General features: G+C 38.9%; 1 protein-coding gene across 1 annotated transcript; it reads left to right on the top strand.

The window, feature by feature from the left end:
* Positions 1-252: 252 nt before the first annotated feature.
* Positions 253-14754, top strand: pcolce2b (procollagen C-endopeptidase enhancer 2b). The gene is made up of 9 exons (XM_047349480.1): positions 253-485; positions 731-839; positions 4950-5205; positions 6314-6438; positions 7020-7156; positions 7264-7427; positions 10397-10480; positions 13304-13471; positions 13827-14754. Exons 1-9 carry the CDS (start codon positions 364-366, stop codon positions 13955-13957), a joined length of 1296 nt encoding a protein of 431 aa, XP_047205436.1. The 5' UTR covers positions 253-363; the 3' UTR covers positions 13958-14754.
* Positions 14755-16272: the final 1518 nt, after the last annotated feature.

Here is a 16272-nt window from a genome sequence, read left to right as displayed (position 1 = left end):
GTAAATTACCATTCCTTAAAGTGGGACACAGAGTTCCCTCATCCATGCCTCTGCCACATGAAGGAATCTATCTTATTTAGGAATGTCAAACCACGCATGAATAAGCTCAGTCAGGTTTAATCATGCCATCTCCTTTGGTGGTTTCCAGACCAGGTAAAGTATGAAGCTATTACAGGACCCCACTCCCCCTAGCACCTCCTCTATTCCCCCTTTTTTATTTTTATTTTTTTACTCCGAGCTCCGTCCCCTCCCACAGCTCAGAACAAACCTTATATTCATGTGCCTGATCTTGCAGTGGTTCAAACTCCCCGCAGCAACTCCTGGGCACTTTAGCACTCCTCCACCGCTTTGCTGCTGAGCGCAATGCCACGGGGCGAAATCAGGCGCAGCGCCTGCTCCGTTTCTCCAGCCGTGTGGAGGACATGTATCTTTGGCGCATGGACTCTGCTGTTCCTGACGGAAGTCTGTGCGCAGTCTCAGCAGAGGTACATCTTTATTCCCTATTATTTCAAATGTATTGATTTAGGAGAAAACACGGTGTCGTGGACTAGAGAAGGAGGAATGCTCTAGTCTAAGCTGCCTCCGGACAAATATTTACACATTTAAGATGTTTTTTTGTTTGTTTTTTTATAGATGTCGACTAAAATTCAGATTGTATGGTGTTTCTTTTTTTTAAATCTTGTATTGTTATAATATAATATTACCATCATGTGAAAAATGTTCCCTGCAGACCAATCTTTATATGTGGCGGAAACATCACAGGGGAGTCTGGAGTTATTGGAAGCCAAGGTTACCCAGGCGTTTACCCCCCAAACACCAAGTGTGTGTGGAGAATCACAGTGAGTCAAACTAGCTACATATTTCACTGTTTTTCAGCCATACTTTAGGAAGAGTGGTATGACAGTTTCATTGTAAATATATTTGTGGACAACCAGGGCAATAGAGTGGGATTTTTCTGTCTTTGATTAAGGTGCTGCTCCTTAATTGCTGTTTTTGAACAGTGCTTCCACACCCCTTAAACGTCTCCTCTTGTGGCACACACATTAAAAGCAAAAAACTTAAGTATATTTTGTTGGGAGTTTTATTTATAGACTAATGACAGTTTTAACAAACAAATGACTGAAGAGCGTGGTCGGCATTTGTATCCAGCACCCCTGCGTTAATACTTTGTAGAACAATCTTTCCCCCACATTTAATGCTTCAAGTCTTTTGCAAATCTAGTGACTGGACTGTTTTCCAATTCTTGTTTGCACATTGACTCAAAACTCAGTCAGGTTAGTTGAAAAGCTTCTGCGAACATCATTTTTGCCCCAGTCTTACCCCAGATGTTCCGCTGAATTTAGCAATAGACTTTGACTGGGCCATTCTAACACTTAAATATGTTTTGAGCTGTATTAAGAGTATTAAGTTAAGTTCATTTCACATGACCTGGAGAAAGAAAAGTCACCCAAAGCGTGATGCTGTCAACACTACGTTTCACTGTGGGGATAGTGTGTTTAGGATGGTCTTCAGTGTTAGTTTTCCACCACAAAACGTTCAATTCTAGTCTGGTCTGATCAGAGCATCTTCTTCCACATGTTTGCTGTGTCCCCTGCATGTCTTGTGGAAAACTGCACACATTTATTACTGTTTTTTTTTTTCAACAGTGACTTTTTTCTTGTCAAAGTGCAATAGGGCCCAGATTTGTCAGGCAATGGTGGACTTATAGTTGTGCTGTTGACATTATTCCGCTAAAGTTTTGGATTTCTGCAGCTCTGGCAAAATTACCATTGACCTATTGGCTACTTTTCTGATTAATGCTCTTCTTGCTCAGTCTAAAGGTAGACGGCCACCTATGGACTGGTAGGTTTTTGGTTTTGCTATACTCTTTTCATTTTTGGAGCACTGAACGGTTCTTTAATGGATCACAAAGCATGGTTTATAGTTATATAACAAAACCCTGTCTAAAAAACTCCCCCACAACTTTATTTCTGACCTGTCTGCTGTGTCCCTTGGCTTAAATGATTCTGTTTGTTCACTATTGTTCTCTAACAAACCTTTGAGGCCTTCACAGAACAAATGCATATACTGAGATTAAATTACACACAGATGGACTCTGTTTACCAGTTAGGTGACGTCTGGAGGCAATTGCCTGCACTGGACTTTTCCTTAGTAAAGAAAAAGTGAAAACCATGTATTGTTTATCATATACAGGTCCTTCTCAAAAAATTAGCATATTGTGATAAAGTTCATTATTTTCCATAATGTCATGATGAAAATTTTACATTCATATATTTTAGATTCATTGCACACTAACTGAAATATTTCAGGTCTTTCTTTGTCTTAATACGGATGATTTTGGCATACAGCTCATGAAAACCCAAAATTCCTATCTCACAAAATTAGCATATCATTAAAAGGCTCTCTAAACGAGCTATGAACCTCATCATCTGAATCAACGAGTTAACTCTAAACACCTGCAAAAGATTCCTGAGGCCTTTAAAACTCCCAGCCTGGTTCATCACTCAAAACCCCAATCATGGGTAAGACTGCCAACCTGACTGCTGTCCAGAAGGCCACTATTGACACCTTCAAGCAAGAGGGTAAGACACAGAAATAAATTTCTGAACGAATAGGCTGTTCCCAGAGTGCTGTATCAAGGCACCTCAGTGGGAAGTCTGTGGGAAGGAAAAAGTGTGGCAGAAAACGCTGCACAATGAGAAGAGGTGACCGGACCCTGAGGAAGATTGTGGAGAAGGGCCGATTCCAGACCTTGGGGGACCTGCGGAACCAGTGGACTGAGTCTGGAGTAGAAACATCCAGAGCCACCGTGCACAGGCGTGTGCAGGAAATGGGCTACAGGTGCCGCATTCCCCAGTCCTGGGCTACAGAGAAGCAGCACTGGACTGTTGCTCAGTGGTCCAAAGTACTTTTTTCGGATGAAAGCAAATTCTGCATGTCATTCGGAAATCAAGGTGCCAGAGTCTGGAGGAAGACTGGGGAGAAGGAAATGCCAAAATGCCAGAAGTCCAGTGTCAAGTACCCACAGTCAGTGATGGTCTGGGGTGCCGTGTCAGCTGCTGGTGTTGGTCCACTGTGTTTTATCAAGGGCAGGGTCAATGCAGCTAGCTATCAGGAGATTTTGGAGCACTTCATGCTTCCATCTGCTGAAAAGCTTTATGGAGATGAAGATTTCATTTTTCAGCACGACCTGGCACCTGCTCACAGTGCCAAAACCACTGGTAAATGGTTTACTGACCATGGTATCACTGTGTTCAATTGGCCTGCCAACTCTCCTGACCTGAACCCCATAGAGAATCTGTGGGATATTGTGAAGAGAACGTTGAGAGACTCAAGACCCAACACTCTGGATGAGCTAAAGGCCGCTATCGAAGCATCCTGGGCCTCCATAAGACCTCAGTGCCACAGGCTGATTGCCTCCATGCCACGCCGCATTGAAGCAGTCATTTCTGCAAAAGGATTCCCGACCAAGTATTGAGTGCATGTACATGTACATGATTATTTGAAGGTTGACGTTTTTTTGTATTAAAAACACTTTTCTTTTATTGGTCGGATGAAATATGCTAATTTTGTGAGATAGGAATTTTGGGTTTTCATGAACTGTATGCCAAAATCATCCGTATTAAGACAATAAAAGACCTGAAATATTTCAGTTAGTGTGCAATGAATCTAAAATATATGAATGTTAAATTTTCATCATTACATTATAGAAAATAATGAACTTTATCACAATATGCTAATTTTTTGAGAAGGACCTGTACTTCACAATGATCCACTACTTTGTGTTAATCAATGGCATAAAATACAAATAATATGAATGGAAGTCAGTGCATGTAACATCTTAAACATTGTGAAAAAGTCTCAGGGTCTAAAAACTATTAGTTACTGTAAAGTATTTTGTGTTATTTTAAGAAAAAACTAAGCAAGAACAAAGTGGGAACCGGCCCACTGTTAATTTAATATTTTCAAAGTTGCCAGCCGCCAGCTTTATGTAGATGGCATGGATGTAAATACAACTGTCAGTGTGCCTAGCAAGGCTGCTGAGGTCCTAATGAAACATATGTTTCAGTGGTATGTAATACTCTTTTCGAAAAAAAACTTCTTCAATGTTCTTTTCAATCTGAAAATATAGTCTTCGTGGGAAAATTCAAATTACTTTACAAGTAAATCACAGAAAGTCACTGGATTTAAGTTTTAAGGATAATATTGTAGCCACATCTTAAGTTTGATTTTTTTTAAAGTTCATAAGCATTATTTAATGCTTATGAACATGCGAGGAATGCTTATGAATCTAATCTCAGTTGTTAAAAAAAGCCAATTGTCGGCATTTTATTTTCAGATTTTACAAATGTATGAATTATTTAGAATATTTTTCATCTCTGTTTTCTCAAGAACCTTTTTTAAATGTTTGCATAGTTTAGCCCCAAAACCTCTTTCCAGGTAAATCCAAAGATTTAATGATACCAGAGTAACAAGAAGGATGGTGAACTGTAACTTTAAAATACCAGATTGAAGAACTATATTTGGACACCCTACTTCTTCCAATAAGGGCTTTCAGCTTTGAAATACATTATCAACTGAACTCAAACTAATTCTGGAAATAAAACTATTTCCGGCAAAGGTTAAGATCTGGATGACAGACCAACAAAGCTGAACCCATTAATTTATTGTGTCCTGATGAAGCTCACATTTGACATGGAAGGTATTTGTTTTTAATTATTTAATTATTCCATTGGTTGTTGTTTTTTATGCGTCCTTTTACTCTGTCACTCTAAATATATTGTGATGAATATGAACATAATTTATTCTATAGTATAATATAGGTTTAAGTAGTTGGTCATTTGAAAATTAGCAAAAGCTACACATTTCTCCACAGCACATCAGTTGCACTCAACATTAAAATGTTTCGTCCCTACTCTATTCTATGCCCTGTAAAACTTTCGACCTAGGTACCTGAAGGCAAGGTGGTCGTACTGTCATTTCGCTTCATTGATCTGGAGAGCGACAACCTTTGTCGCTATGACTACGTGGATGTACACAGCGGTCATGCCAAGGGGCAGAGACTTGGTCGCTTCTGTGGGACCTTCATGCCCGGAGCCCTCGTGTCCACTGACAACAAGATGCTCCTGCAGATGGTGTCTGACGCCAACACTGCTGGCAGTGGCTTCCTCGCCGTTTTCTCTGCTGCCCACCCTCATGAGAGAGGTAGGCAAGACGCTAGGAATATGGTTACGGGATGATTCAGTTTGGCAATGGCTACTCATGTTAATGCTTTAAGGGTTGTAGTACACAGGGCATATTCTCACAAGACGTTATCCATTTCTAGGCCTGAATAATTATGAAAGAAACTTATACATTATTACACTGTGAAAAAGGTAAAGGTTTATATTTGTTTACATTTTTTATCTTTTTTTTAAACCTATTAAATGATTTGGTTTTTGAGTTGTTGACTAAGGACCCACTGAAAGAGGCAATTAAAAGAACCAAGAAAGGCCAAATTTACAGCATTTTAGGCCTCTAAACCCTTTTTAAATAGTTTAGTGTTAGATAATCCAACACTGATTTTACTACTCTGTTAAATATATTGAAATAAAGTTGATTTAATTTAGTCTAGATGCCAAGAAAAAAAAGCAAAATAGCTCTTTATCAAAATGCTAAATCAAAAACCAACTTAAAAAATGTGTTTTATGATCTGTACAGATTCAGATTTGTCTGAAAGTAGTATAAAGAAAAATGACCTTCTGACCTCTGTTATTTCAGAAATGTTCCATGAGTTTTAGCTTTTGGTGTTTTAATTGTCCAGTACAAGACTTAAAATTAAAGGTTCATGCAAAGTAACGGAGAGGTGGATCTGAGCTTTCTCTCAGCATGATGTGGAATTTCTCACTGCTGTTTTTTGCTTCAGTTAAAAGTCACAGAAGTATCACTTAGAGGTAAATGGGTATTTTTCTGTCTGAAGTCCTATTTACTGTTTTTTTGGTGGAATTTTAATGGATGGTTTCTTGTACTTAGCAATGTTCACAGGCTGTAATGGATACTGTCCCAGCATCCTGTTTGGCGAGCTATGTCTTTATCATGGCGGAGCATCTAAAATAGGTTGTCATATCTGAGCAACGTGTCCTTTATTTTTGTAACAGTGCCCAAACTGAGCTCCAAGGTTCAAAAGTTCATTATGACTAAAGATATTTTGTGGGATCTTTTACACAAGAATATTAGTCTGTTTCCCAAATGTAGCTTTTTAAAGATGATAAATAACATCTGGAACAACATCCACTGAAAAACAGTTATGATATTTCACCCTGTGTTGTCATAGGTGAGCAGTACTGTGGAGGCACACTAGATAAACCATCTGGGACTTTCAAAACACCTAACTGGCCTGAAAAGGACTATCCAGCTGGTGTCACCTGCTTCTGGCATATAGTGGCACCAAAAAACCAGGTCAGTCAACTTAAATGACAGGTGCATCTCAATAAATGTAAATATATTTATATATTTATTTAATAATTCAATAAAAAAAAAACTACACCTCACATTACATAGATTATTTACACTTGGAGTGATATATTTTCATGATTATGCCTTACAGCTAATCAAACCACAAGAGATAGTTCCCCATGGTTTCCTCCCCAATCATTGGGAAGACTGCTGACTTCAATGAAATTTTTCTCAAGGAGTGTAATTCACAAAAGGTCATTGCAAAATAAGCTGGCCTTTTGGGGTGCTGTATCTAAGCATTATTACAGAAAGTTACAGGTAGCAAAAGGTGTACAAGCAGTTTTCAGAAAAACTCAAAGGCATAACCATAAAAAAATCTACAGAAATAAATGCTTAAAATATATCACTCTGTCTGTAATGATCTATAGAATACATGAGTGTCACTTTTTCAACTGATTTACTGAAATAAATAGACTTTTTGATTTCCAAATTTATAGAGATTCCCGTGCACTTTGAATATTATTTAGAGGCATATGTGGCTGTGTTAGAAAGTCAATTCATCTGAGAAATATTTACTGCTGCAGATCATTGAAGTAAAGTTTGAGAAGTTCGACGTGGAGCGAGACAACTACTGCCGCTATGACCATGTCTCCATCTTCAACGGGGCAGAAATAAATGACGCCAAACGGATCGGCAAATACTGCGGAGACAGCCCCCCAGCGTAGGTGATTTCTGTCATGCATAAGGTACTATTTTTTAGTAATAATCTCTATCTTATGACTTCCTCTGGGTTCATAATCGATCCTTCTTCTCTATGCCACACTTTAGGCCAGTGTTCTCAGAGGGGAATCAGCTCCTGATTCAGTTCCTGTCAGATCTCAGTCTGACAGCGGATGGCTTCATTGGACACTACAAGTTCAGACCGAAGACGTTGCCCAACACCACCACACCACCAACTACCACCACACAGCCGGTCACTACTAGGCCCATACGTACGTAGTATTCCTGCAAAAACAACTAAAAGAATTGATAGATACCCATTTGTTGATCGAATTATAGCACCTTTCACACCTTATGGGAACACTTCTTGCAGCAGCATGACCTCACACTGAAAAATGAAGAAAAGTTTAACCTTTCATTTGAGTACATTTATTCAGCGGGGAAAATCAAAAAATGCTAAGAGATAATAATTTTCAATGAAATGAACAATTATTGGCACCCCTGCTGTTAGTACTTGGCATAAGTCCTTTTTGCTAATAGGACATTACTGAATCTTCCTCTTCAACATTTAACGAGGTTGGAGCATATACAGAGAGAGATCTTTGACTATTCCCATTTGCACAATCCCATTGGATCATCCAGAGTCCTGGGTTGTCTCTTATGTTCTCAGCTCTTCAACTTACCTCACAGAATTTCTGGAGTATAGGTCTGGGGGCTCAGAGGGCCATGAAACAATGTTAATTTTGCGCCTGTGGCCATTTGTGTTTTGTGTCTTTTAAATTTGGCCATATGTTTTGGATCATTATTCTGTTGAAAGGCCAAAATGATGACCCGTTTTCAGTTTTCTGGTAGAGTCCATTGGATTTTTATTTAAATGCCGGAATATTTCAAAGAATCTGTGGTGAAAGACAAGTAGACCGACTACATCACAGGTCCTCCACCAAAGTTGACAATGGCCATGCATCTTGCAGGCTCCACATTTACTTTTGTGATGGAAGGATAGAAATGGATATTTCACGTCATCACTCCTGAACAACCAGTTGGCATGGAGGTAGAAACTAGTGGTTGTTATGGAGATTTGGTGACCCCACGAAGCTGCAGTTTCCTGCCCTACCAGGAGGCAAGATGAGCTTGGGTCCTCATCCACCCTTATTAGTATGGGGTAAGAACGCTGTCAAAAACAATGTGTATGTAAAGACGGACATGTGTGCATATTAGTCAATAGTTGTGCATAAGTAAAATCCAAAAGAGGTATTCTATATTTTCTCTGTAAGAATACAAAATAAAATGTTACAGCTTCAAGAAATTACACACACAAAGTTCAAGATTACAGTTGTGGTTTATTCTTTATGAATACAATATGCTATAACAATTTCAGTCAGTCAGTCATTTTCTACCGCTTATTCCATAGTGGGTCGCGGGGGAGCTGGTGCCTATCTCCAGCAGTCTATGGGCGAGAGGCGCGGTACACTCTGGACAGGTCGTCAGTCCATCGCAGGGCAACACACAAACAACCATGCACACACTCATTCATACACCTAAGGGAAATTTAGAGTGACCAATTAACCTAACAGGCATGTCTTTGGACTGTGGGAGGAAGCCGGAGTACCCAGTGAGAACCCACGCATGCACGGGGAGAACATGCAAACTCCATGCAGAAAGACTCCAGGCCGGAAATCGAACCCAGGACCTTCTTGCTGCAAGGCAACAGTGCTACCAACTGCGCAACCGTGCAGCCTATAACAATTTGTGAATACAATTTATTTTCTTTGAGAATACGAATTTACATCAGCGACTTGGCGTCACGTGATCTCAGGCTTGTTAGTGGAGCACAGACTTAGTTGATTTGCGTTGCGCATGCGCTGTCACACTCCTCACCGCCACTAAACGTAGTGCCGGGATTGGATGACAGAAAAAGGTAATGGGAGATAATTCAGTCTAAAAGGAATATTAGGAACAGAGGGGTGATAGGGGGGAAATCAAGAGTATTATAAATAAAGCATTGTTCTCATTTTTATGAAATACAAAACTAAAACATAGAATAAAGTGGGTGGAGTTATACAATGATGTACAGTAGGTGCCGGTATGCACCTCTGAATTTGTTGCGTAACACCAGCAGAAGAATTCTGTCTCTCTGCCCATTTCTTGTCCAATTGCTGTTAATACAGCCCACTAGCACCACAAAAAAACAAAAACAAAAGACCTTTTAATTATTGACATTTAGTTTTAAGCGAGTAATGGTTTGCTGACTTAGAACAATTAACACACATCTCCCTGAGTTGAATGGAATGTCTTTCTTATTTTGAAGAGCCAACAGAAGTGAGCTTTTGAGTCATATCATATTTATACCCCAGGGAAACAGAAAGAATTAGTAAAAAAGGTCATTCCAAAAAGTGTGTCAAGAAATGTGTAAAAAATACAATTATTTTTTAAGGTTGATTTATTTTCCCCAACAACTGTAATGAAGGTATGGATTTTTCCGTTTTTATTTTTTGTGTGAGATTTTCCTGCTGCAACTATATATACTTTAAAAAGATCTTTACAAGGGGTGCCAAAAAGTGAAGTTGAGGGTTCTGTACTTTGATACTGAAGAAGTACCTATAGTATGACTTACAATGAAAGTATAATGAAAAGCCTTTTGAACACTCGGAGTGTCTTCTGGAGAGAACACTCTGTCCCGTAGATGGAAAGTCCCCATTAGCAGCACATGCTAATGCAGAACTGATCCTAAAAGTGTGTGTTTGCTACCATTTCCCCCGAGTAAATTGCACATTAAACAGGTTGACTCGCCGTGTGGGCATGCCTCTGTGCCCGCAATCATGGCTCATTTTCATATTCAAACATTCACGTTCCCACACACTGTTGCTTTTTCCCTTAGTCAGGCCCAGTTATTTGGGCTGCCCCCCCCCTCCCCCCACCTTAATGTGCTGATGTCATTCTGTGACACTGCTTTTTGATTGGTTCATCTTCCCTGCTTTTCCTTTTTTTCAGCGAGAAAATATTTAGTCAGTCATTTTGTATTTTCTCGAAGCCATAATTCTTTCCGTTATAGATTCTAACTTGAAAAACAGATGTTTTCTTGTTATGTTATTTTATTATTTGTCTTGAACGTTGACAGCGAAGAGAGGATTGTGTAACTGAGTGTCCAACAAAGAAACCACATAAAAAGCAGATGTAGCTATAACTTACATGCTTGTATCAATGGTTGAAAAACCTTACATTTGTGTGTATGTCCCTACAGCTCTGAAGCACTCCGTCGCCTTGTGTCAGCAGAAATGCAAAAGACGAGGAACCCTTGAGAGCAATTACTGCTCCAGTAATTTTGGTGAGAACATCAATGCATATTTTGGTTTATGAAGTACCCTAATTAATAGATCACAGCATTTATTTGGTTGTGCAACTGTTGCAAAAATGCTAATCCCAAACAGCTCCCCAGATGAGGATCTGTAGACAAATATCAGCTGAAGTTCCCGACAGCCCAAACTCTCCCCCTCTAAATAGCCGTTTACAGTCCTGATCATGTCCTCTCCTTTTTTTTGGTCATGCTACTAAAAGACTGCCTTGAAAGGCACTCAGAAACTGAAGTACTGTAAACATTAGGGTACAGTAACCTCCAGTAAGAACACAAACACACTCACACATCTAGAGCCTGTAAGGTAACTTGCAGTAAAATAAACGGACACGAACCTCCGGAATATTAACTGTATACGTGTGAGAGATCTGCACTTGGATTTGAGCCAGAGACCAATGAGCAAACGATGTGGAAAATGTCTACTGCGTGATGTGGTTGGGGGAATCAGCTCATGATATGTTAGAAGTGGTGAGACAGTAGGCTGAAAATGCTCTTGTCTAATCAATGCTTTAAGTCTTAAAGCAGCTGGTGTTGCTGAATCTAGTTAAGTTCTCTGAGAACCATCAGTTGTGTAACAGTAGAACTGACTGAAACAGCCCCTCTGGGTAGTCTCAGCTCTGTCAGTACAGACATAGTGATGGCATCTGTGAGTCCAGTTTTTTCCTTTAGGTGTCCTCTTTATCTATAATTCCTCTAGTATCATTCGCCTCCTGATACCATGAGTTTCCATGAGTCAGAACAAAAACACTGTGTACTTTTGTACTTAACAGGAGGCCCGGTCAGACTAAACAGGAATATTGTTTAACACCCCACTTCATAGCATTGTTTTAGCATTCGGGGAAAGTGCCAGCTTTGCTTTGTATTAAAAGATAATTGGTTTTTTATGGATTTTTTTAGAGAGGTGATATCACTTTTAAATTCATCCGCTTGTTAACTGATTTAAGTTTTACATTACGCAGTTTTGAAACTTACATGCACTAATCATTTGCATTAAAGTCATCTTAATTTTGGACTTTAATTTATTTGACTCTTTATTTTTTTCAAGGTAGAATTATAATACTACAAGGATTGAGTTAAAAAAACAACAACCAAGTTTTAATTTAAACTAGATTTTCTCTCTACAGAGGGCCTAAATTATAAATTCAAGCTCAAATATATTCACAACACTCCACAAATATTTAGTTAAATGAGCCCAAGCATGATATTGCATAACTAAACACTTTTTGTAGCAAAGCTTTTCACATAATTGTCACATTATGCAGTGGATGTAATTTAAATTGATTGGTTTTCTGCTGTGGCTTTTGAGCGCAGTCCACAAATTGTTGGCAGAGCAAAGGTCAGGGCTCTGGGAAGGCCTTTCCAGGAGCTTGATGTTGTTCAGCTTTATTCTACTCCAGAACCACTTTGAATGTGTGTTTGGGTTCAGTGTTCTGTTAGAACAACAAATTTTAGCTACGTTTGAACCATCTTACTAATTACTTCTGGTAAACTTGTAGGATTAAGAGGTAGTTTTTCTTCTTCATTATTCTATCCACCTTGTGCAACATACCTGTAACCGCTTGCAGCAAAACAGACCTCTAGCATGATGCTGCCACCAACATGCTTAAAAGTTGGCACAGTGTTATCAGGTTCATATCAGGTTCATCTCCTCATAACATATTTCTTGTGGTTGTGGCCAAATAGCTCAATCATGGTCTAATCTGACCATGGAAGCTTTTTCCAGAAGACTGTTGGGTTGTCCATGTGGGCAGCTGTAGATTTCAGTTCAGGAACGTCTTTCTCAGTCAGCATTACATCGTGATGTTAAACTGGGGTTCCCCATGGACAGCAACACTGGTGTTGCACGCATAGCTTCACAGCAGGCATGTTCCTGAACATTGTCAACAATTTCCTTTCAGTTAAGAATTTTTTCCAGACCTGGGCAAAGTGACAATATATCTGGATAGCTTATGTTTATGAACAGTTGTTTTGACAAAAGATCTGCAATTCTCCTCCTTAGACCCTCACCTTTTCTATTTAGTTTTGATCAATCCAGTAATCAATACAATGTTAAAATAAAATCTTGCTGACAAATCCCAACTGTACTTAATCAGGATCACTGCTGAGACCTTGACGTACATTATTAATAGGATTGTCAAGTTAATGAACATTTAGATTGATGTACGTATGTGTTTGAGTCAATATGTGTATCTAGATCTATGTGGGGGGGATTAGAGCACATCTAAAATAAGGTCACACTTGTGCTGCCAATTCTTAATTTTTTTAATTACTGGAAGTTGTTGTATAATCAATACATCATGATATTAGAAACAACAGTTCAAATACATGATTAGTATATGTACACTTCTCACTAAAACTCTACTTGACATTCTCCAAGTAGAAGATACTGCTGATATTGTGTTGTTTGACTTTTAAGAAGGAGCTTTATAGCTCATGGCTAAGGAGCAGCTTTGTGAAATGTCAGATGATCCTGGTAATTCATGACACTTTTACAGCCCAGCTGCAATTCAAAGACAAGATAATAAAAATTAAATTTACTGGAGAGATATTGTCCATATTTCTCTCATTTATAGTAAGGTAAAACAGAGATTGTCATTACTGCTGCTGTCAAATTCCAGAAATTTCTATTGTTTTTTCCCATCCACGTCTGACAAGAAACCTGCTGTAGCCTCGTTTATAAAAACCTGCAGTGTTTAACTTGCATACACAATCACTGAGAGCTGGATAATCATTAAAATTAGAGCACTTTTATTTGTCGCACCAATCCTTATTTTCTTTTTTTGGCGTCTGTGACAGTGATAACTGGCACGGTCATTACTGCAGTCATAAGAGGAGGAAGCATGTACGCCACCGTCTCCATCATCAATGTGTATAAGGAAGGGAGCCTGGCAATCCAGCAGGCGGGGAAGACAATGAGCACCAAGATCATTATCCTGTGCAAAAAGTGTCCATTAATCAGAAGAGGTAAGTGCAATGATGCTGGTGAAATTATATAATCTCTTCTCACATGTTTATAAAAAAAGGATATTATGTAAATGGTTATAGTTATGATGCAGCTTCTGGTTGACTGTTTTAAATAACAAATGGCTCTGAGTTTGCCGCCTCTGCTGTGCCTCCCGCTCAGCTGAACTAGCCAAGGCGTTAGGTAAGCGGCATAACTCACTGTTTCAACAGTCAACAACAAATAAATATGTTTATATGTGTTCATATAAACATAAGGCATACACACCTGCCACATGCAGATTCTCATGTTGGGCCTCCCTGAATGTCTCTGCCGTTCTGCCACTGCATTCAGGTCTTTTTTGTGTGACCTCACCAGGCTTGAACTACATCTTCATGGGCCAGGTGGATGAGGACGGCCGGGGGAAGATCGCCCCGCACCACTTCGTTATGGCCTTCAAGAAGAAGAACCAGAAAGGACTTAACGTTCTAAAAAACAGGCAGTGCTGATCTTTCCCTGTCGCTCCGAGGATCTCCGCTGCACCGTTCCCGCTCAAAGGGGCTCAGCTGTGGATGGAAACAATTAGGCTGAAAACTGAACTCCATCGAAACTCCACGAAATCTGGGTGCACAGCTGGCAGGGAAAAACAAAGAATATGTATGGTTCATTAAATTAAGGGTAACTCACATTTTTGCATTTGTTAGGACTTGTTTCTGCTAATTTGGCACACAACATTTAGTAATTGCAAGCTTCAATAAAAAAAAAAAACAGCTTGTCATTCTGTCCTTTTAAACTGAGATTAATGAGCAGAAAATGAGTCAAAATTTCTCCCTCTATTTTCCTTGCATTCCTGCCACGCTTCTCGCAGGGATTAAATTGTAGCTACTTAGAAAAACATTCCACTATTTTGTTTTTGTCTTCCCATCTGTTCTGGCCTCCCAGACTGGCACTTTCGTTCTAAAATGATTCCAGGCTCTACTTTGTAGTGTTTTAAACAATTCAAGCTGCAGAATACAGTGTGAAGAAGGACTTTTTGATTTTCCTAACTTTCCTAATATTCAGAAGGGATTTATTGCCAGTTTTATGAGAACTAGCTAACATGTCCAGTGTTCAGTTCTAATGGACAGGTCGGAAGTATTAAATGTAGTGACAAAAGTGCAATAACAACCAACATCAGTTCATGTCACTGAAATGCTCTCACTGTTTTGTTTAGGCAACAAACTGTTTTCATGTAAAAAACAATTAAAAAGAATATTATTTATAAAGCATTGTTTTTATCTTACCAAATAAAAGTCTGACATTTTTATTTTGTTTGTCTGTTTAAAGCTGCTGAGGCAGCTATGCCCTGCTTAGCATGAGGATGGATCAGATATGTAAAATGTGACACGCACATGGATTAGAAAAGTCTGCTACTAGCTGAACAGACCTTTCAGGGCAAAAAAAAAGAGGAGGGGGTATTTCAGTATTTTTGTTCAGTTAAAACGTTATAAGCAATAAGCGACGCAGACTTCTTAAGCAACTCCAGTCTCAACATCATATAGGTTTGTGCAAACTTCATTTTATGACCTTTTTAACTTTTTTTAACCTGTTATATTATTTTTGTTTTTCACACTTCAGTTTCTCTGATCGGTAGCTTGTTTCTTTCCCGGAACATGCTTCATACCGACAGATCATTGGAGGCACACCACCTCCTACGTATGTTTCCAGTGTAAATAATTGTGGGCTTTTGTCCAAATATCTATGCAACGCAAACATAACGACAGCATAAACGTTCGTAACATAGTGTTTGCTTTAAACACTATGATGTTTCCGCAAGGTTGGAGTTGTTTTAAGACAGTGGTAGTCAGCTTTTGGTTGTGAAGCCTCTCGGTTCCTATTTCACACTGGAAAATCACCGGTGGTGCACTGCCTCCTTACTCTATTTCTACAGATGCACGGTTCTGAGTTTCAGGCCAATATCCAGTTGCTAGTTTTTGTAGTCTTCCTGCACTGAGTGGGCCCTAAGTATTTACTAGTTTAAAGCAAATACACAGTAATCACAAAGTTGACATTTTATAATTGAGTCTTTAGCTTCTTAATTAGCAATCAGCATGGTTAGTATTAGTAAAACCCATTTGTCTGTATTCCTAAAAGTGTTACCTTAACTCTGAGATCTCCAAAAGGCTGCCAAATTTTACTAAATCCAGCATGTTCCATGACAGAAGTTCAAGAGGTTACCACAGAATGCAATACTTTGTGTAGCCTTTCTGTTATCTGCTGAAACTTTTGCTTTCTCACAGCTTGGTCAGTGAATCTTAGTGCATTCACTGATCAGAAAAGTTAATATTTATGAGTTTCAATCACCCTAGTTATAGTTAAAATAACTAACATGGAGTGTTCAGCCTGCATTAACAACTTTTAGATTGAGTGATGTTGCAGTATCCTGTTTCTGACTGGGCGGTCACTGGTCAAGGGCGATCAAGCTTTTCCAATTTCAGTTACCAGCCCATTTCTAGGGGCATAATGATCTTTGGCCTTATTATAAATAACCACCAGATGCAAATGTGATGCTTTTATAAAGGTAAAGGAAATAGCATTCATATAAAAATACTTTTATAATCTAATTTTTAAGACAGGAGTTGTTTTAAGACAAAATAAGTCTGCTTTGGTTTTGGCCCAACTTTGATTAACTGTTAGCTTCCAGGTCCAACTAATCTGCATTTATTTTAAATGAGGACACCAAGATGAGTAAGATATAAAATTTTGTTAGTGGAATCTCATTTAAAAATTCAAAATTAGTGTATCCCTTTAAGAAAAATGTTTTTCACAAAAATATAGCTTAGTG

Source organism: Girardinichthys multiradiatus, chromosome 21 (assembly GCF_021462225.1).
Source record: "Girardinichthys multiradiatus isolate DD_20200921_A chromosome 21, DD_fGirMul_XY1, whole genome shotgun sequence".
NCBI classification, from domain to species: Eukaryota; Metazoa; Chordata; class Actinopteri; order Cyprinodontiformes; family Goodeidae; genus Girardinichthys; species Girardinichthys multiradiatus.
The sequence above is the reverse complement of the archived record's forward strand: the minus strand, read 5'-3'. Positions and strand labels throughout refer to the sequence as shown.